Genomic DNA, 5,000 nt, shown 5'->3' on the forward strand with positions numbered 1-5,000 from the left:
TTTACCTCGCTACGAACTCCTTCTCGAATCAGTTTTATATAGTTCTATTTAACAAATCGAGATAACGGATTAACCAATGGAAATAAAACGGGGTGAAAGTGTTCCCTTGTAATATCTTTATTTTGTGCCACCCCGTATAGGCATGTAAATGCATCGTGCAGATATATTTATGCGAGAGGGTATTACGGAGAGTGCGGTACCTACGTGTATCTTGATGGGAAACACTCCCACGATTATGTGGCATGCAATGCAATTCCCTTTGCCTTGCCCAACCGGCGAGCACCCAACATCGTTTTCTCTCTCTCTCTCTCTCTCTCTCTCTCTCTCTCTCTCTCTCTCTTTCTCTTTCTTTGTCTTTCTTTTCTCTCTCACTCTCATTTTGTTTCATTCTCTATCCCTCCTCTTTTTCTTTCTCCCTTCACCTCTCGAGTTCACGTTCTATGGATGGCACCGGTATTAACGATCTAATTAAGAATATGAGCCCCGAGGCCTCCGTGAGATTCTCTCTCCTTCTTTATTTTCATTTTCTCCTCTTCTTAATCTTATTCCTCTGCGTTCGTAAGTTCTTAGTAAGTCTTAGTAAGATTCACTCTTGCTCGCGATCCCTTCGTTCGCTTGAAGAATTATCATGGGAGATCATAAACGATCTAATCACGTGAATAAAGTGATTATTACGGTAGATATAAATTCATTTCTTTTTTCTTTACCTTTTTTTTTTGAATCATCCGACGCGTACATGCATATATATATATATACATACATTCATACGTCGATTATTAATGATCATTTTAAATCATTTACACACGTAAGAATACCGTGTGCAAGGAAAAATGATTTTTATGCCGAACGTTACGCTATAAATCGAAAGTCTGGAGAGACCACCAAAGGAATTTGGAGAACGGACTGGAGGGATACGAAAAACGGAAGACCTTTCGTCGCTTGCAAAGAAGAATCGGGTCTCGAAAGAGAGTCGAGGAAAAAAAAGCAAAAGAGAAAAGAGAAAAGAGAGAGACCGAGAGAAAGAGAGAGATAGAGAGAGAGAGAGAGAGAGAGAGAGAGAGAGAGAGAGAGAGAGAGAGATAAAGAGTTGGCGAGTGGCGTAAAAGAAGAAGAAGAAATAGAAAGAGAAAGAGAAAGAGAAGAAGAAGAAAGAGGGTGGAAAAAGGTTGAGAGAAAAAAAGGCGGAAGGAGGATCGCCGGGAATCGGGGCATTAGCATAAGCTAAAGCGAACTAAGCGCGCCCATATAGCACGGAAATAAATAGCCTCCCATCTCCTATCTATGGGCAGACGCGAGGTTTAGTACGGAGACCTCTCTCTCTCTCTCTCTCTCTCTCTTTCTCTCTCTCTCTCTTTCTCTCTCTTTCTGTTTCTCTCTCTCTTTCCATTTTGCTCCTTTTCGTCCTTCTGCATTCGTACCAAAAACCCTACCAACCACCTATCTCTCTTACAAGAAACCATATACGTGTTTATGTTGTATGTGTAAAACAATAAATGTACGGTTTCTTTACATGTATGTGTGTGTGTGCGCGCGCGTATACATACATAACGTGTATACATAAGTACTTATACATACATATATATATATATTTTCTTTTAATTTATATGTTCCATTATAGTTTGGTGAATTTTAGACTATTTTATTTTCATTAGATTGAAATTTTTTAATTATGCGAATTCGTATAATTGAAGTTATAAATATTTGTAAAAATATTATTTCATTTCTTCTTTTTATAGATTTCTGTGGGTTAAACGTAATACGTAGAAATATAGTTCCCGTCTGCGTATATGTTTACATGTATGTATATGTTTTTTTTTGTATAGTAATAGATTTAACCTGCTTCGTGAAGATTTGTTTATATATTTTTTTGCTATCGTATATATCTTCGTATCCGTCTTTTCTTCCTCTCCCTTTTCCACTATCGAATAAAATATTCACGTGTTACCCTCGAATTACAAATTTTTCTCTATGAGAGAAGACAAAATGCATGTTCGCATGCTCGCGATCATCGAATAATGGTTAACTCGTTTTGCGAGGGAAGAGAAAGATGGGCCAAGAGATAGTTTGCGAGAATGCTCGACTCTTCGGACAGACCCTGGTTTGTCATCGAAAACGAACAGAGAGAAAGAGAGACAGAGAGAGAGAGAGAGAGAGAGAGACAGACAGACAGATAGAGAAAGAGGGAGTGAGAGAGAGGAAAAGAGATAGAACGTAGAGTCCACCATCTCCGTAGAGCTGGACTGAGATGGATTCTGGAGATTGAAGAGAAAGAGAGACAGAGAGACAGAGAGAGAGAGAGAGAGAGAGAGAGAGAGAAGAGCGAGAGGAGAAATGTGAGAGATAGGAACGATGAGAAACGCATTGTCTCGTACGTTTCTGCTCGATGACGATCGCGCCTCTCCGTTTGCTGCTTCGAGTTGGATGACAGGTCCAGCGATCTTATCTTGTCGTCGATTAGACGAGCTCGACGTTGAGAGACATCGCAGCTTCGAGTTCTTCCGGTTGTGTACTAGATCGCTGGATCGAGGAAAGACAGGCTGGGTCATCGTACGATTTCTAGAATCGATCGTGGGATTTATCGATCGATCCTTATTATTTGTCAATTAAAAAAAAAAAACCTTGAAAAAAGGAAAAAGAAATTTAACATTTTTCAGAATTACGATTTCGTACAAGTGTTCCGTGGAAATGTATGAACGAGACCATCGACGAGAAATCAAAACTATTGGTATCGACAAGGAACCATCGTGTGTATTACCTAGTCGATATCGAACGCTGTCTAACCTCCTACTCCATCCAGACTACCTTCGGAGTTAGCGAACCCATCGAGATAACGTCGTGCACCAAACCGACGCGTTTAGAACGGCTGGGATTTCTAAACGTCCTTTCGAGAACGTGTCAGATAGGAAATTCGAGAGATTCGCCTACACCTGCCGCGTATTCTCCATCTTCCTTCTTCTCCTCTCTCAACGGCGGACCGTCATTTATATGTTAAAATATAATACACGAAAGATACTCCGAGTAAAAATTGTTTTCGATCGTTCGATCGAGATATGTAAAAGATATACTAAAAAAAAAAGAGTAAATAAATAAATAAAATATAGGAGAGAGTGAAATTCGTTTCATGATTTCGTACGATGAGAAAGGCGGTTCTTCGTGTATAACCAACTGAATTGCATGATCTCGTACAACTTAACGAGTAGTTAAATATTAAAAGAAAAGAAAAAAAAGATATCCAAATCCGTGCATCGGATAACGATATGTTATATAAATTTCGTTAAATGCCTCATTCCCTCGGAATGATATAAACGATCTTATCCCCTTTACTTATCTCATGAAAAACCGTATTATATTCTCGTAAGAGAGATCACGTTGCTCACCCGGTAGGTATATATCATAAGATATATACATATATACCACGGTACGTATATTCCATAATAAAATCCAATCTTGACGTTGGGAGTATCCCAAAGGATCGTTACCTGTCGTGAAGAGAACGATAGCCTTGAGGCAGCTGTACTCCGCGGAGTCAACGTGTAGGGCCTTCAGCTTCTCCACTTGTTCTTGGAAGATCCTTATGTGATCCATGAAGGCTACCACGCGATCCGCCGCCATAGGCGACGCGTGAAGACCCGCCGCTGCTAAAAGTGGCGCCACGTGAAGCGGCATAGAACATTGGCTCGCATTAAGTACGAATAACTCGCTCCAGACTAGCCTTAGCAGTGCCACCTGATCGGTCACCTGAAGGTCAGGGAAAAACGGTATGTTTCTTGCCCATTCAACCGCCGAAAAAAGAAGCCTCGCTGCTAATTCGCAGATACTGTCGATTCCCATGATGTTACTTTGTTGCACGCACTGTCCGTATCTCGATGTTGGATATGGTTCAGCGCGCAGGAGCAGGCTTATGTAGGACGAGAGGTAGGAGTGCCCGTTTAGGCTCGCACACGCGACCGCGTCACCGTTCGTCAAAGCGAATTGTCCTGGTAGACCTGGCAGCGATGGCTGCGACGGTGGCACGCGTCCTCTCTGAACGGCTGAAACAAAAAGGATACGATGTTATTGAGATATATTTTCTCTCTCTCTTTTTTCTTTCTTTTGCAAATTCCTTTCGTTTCGATACGTAGTATCTATACAGAGTTAGTCAAACTCTGTTTGTATTTTTAAAGGACTATGATGATCGCTTACGATTAATACATTGTTCTTTTCAAGATTGTTACGTATTATAAATCAAGACTCGAAACTATTTTATCGATATATATGTATATGTTAAAATACTTGTATCGAAAAGTGTTTAATATATCGCCAAAGAAATGTTTCGAATTTTTACGTTTAACATTTTAGTTATATAAATCTTGTAATAGTTGAATTAGTTAACAATTAGTCAATATATTGCGATTAGTCATGAATTATAATTATTTACTTCCTTAAATCGTATTTATTGCCTCCTCGATCGCCGGGTATTTATAGTAATTAAGAACGGCTAATTAAATAAGGAATTATCGTCGTAAAGGAAACGTAAATCACATAGGCATACTTGCACGCGACATTTTACGAGAGTGCCTCCCTGCAAACAGGAGAACCGACACCTGGCCAAGCGAAGGAGATGTCTCCCTCGAGTATGAGCAAATATTTTACAACGACAAACTTGTTTGAAAGGAGGAGCCGTACAGACGATTCAGTACAACACCGTTGTAGAAACGAACGAAAGAAAGAAAGAAAAAGATTGGAGAAAAAGATTTAACTTCGTTTCTTTCTTATCTTTTTTTTTCTTATTTCTTTTTTTTAATTTCTTGTTTTTTTCTTTTTCCCTTAAAAAAATCCAATGTCCATTTCTCCCTAATGCTTCCGTGAACGTCGAGAAGTAATCAGTACGATTCATTTCCGTGACTTTTACTCCGTAGTCACCCATCGAGTTTATTATCGTAATCTGTGCTACGATCTAGCATAAGAGGATATGTTGACGATCATATAATAAGAAAGAGAAAGAGAGAAAGAAAGATAAG

The 5,000-nt window shown here is 39.5% G+C and overlaps 1 protein-coding gene across 2 annotated transcripts in view; it reads right to left on the minus strand.

Moving 5' to 3' along the window:
- Positions 1 to 5,000, minus strand: part of LOC127062201 (COUP transcription factor 2) — a 119,407-nt gene that overhangs the window by 60,578 nt on the left and 53,829 nt on the right. For both annotated transcript variants that reach the window (XM_050989973.1, XM_050989974.1), the window contains exon 3: positions 3,480 to 4,031. In XM_050989973.1, coding sequence (XP_050845930.1) covers positions 3,480 to 4,031 — 552 coding nt within the window. The remainder of the gene's footprint in view (positions 1 to 3,479; positions 4,032 to 5,000) is intronic.

The sequence above is a fragment of the Vespula vulgaris genome, chromosome 3 (genome assembly GCF_905475345.1).
Source record: "Vespula vulgaris chromosome 3, iyVesVulg1.1, whole genome shotgun sequence".
Taxonomy (NCBI): Eukaryota; Metazoa; Arthropoda; class Insecta; order Hymenoptera; family Vespidae; genus Vespula; species Vespula vulgaris.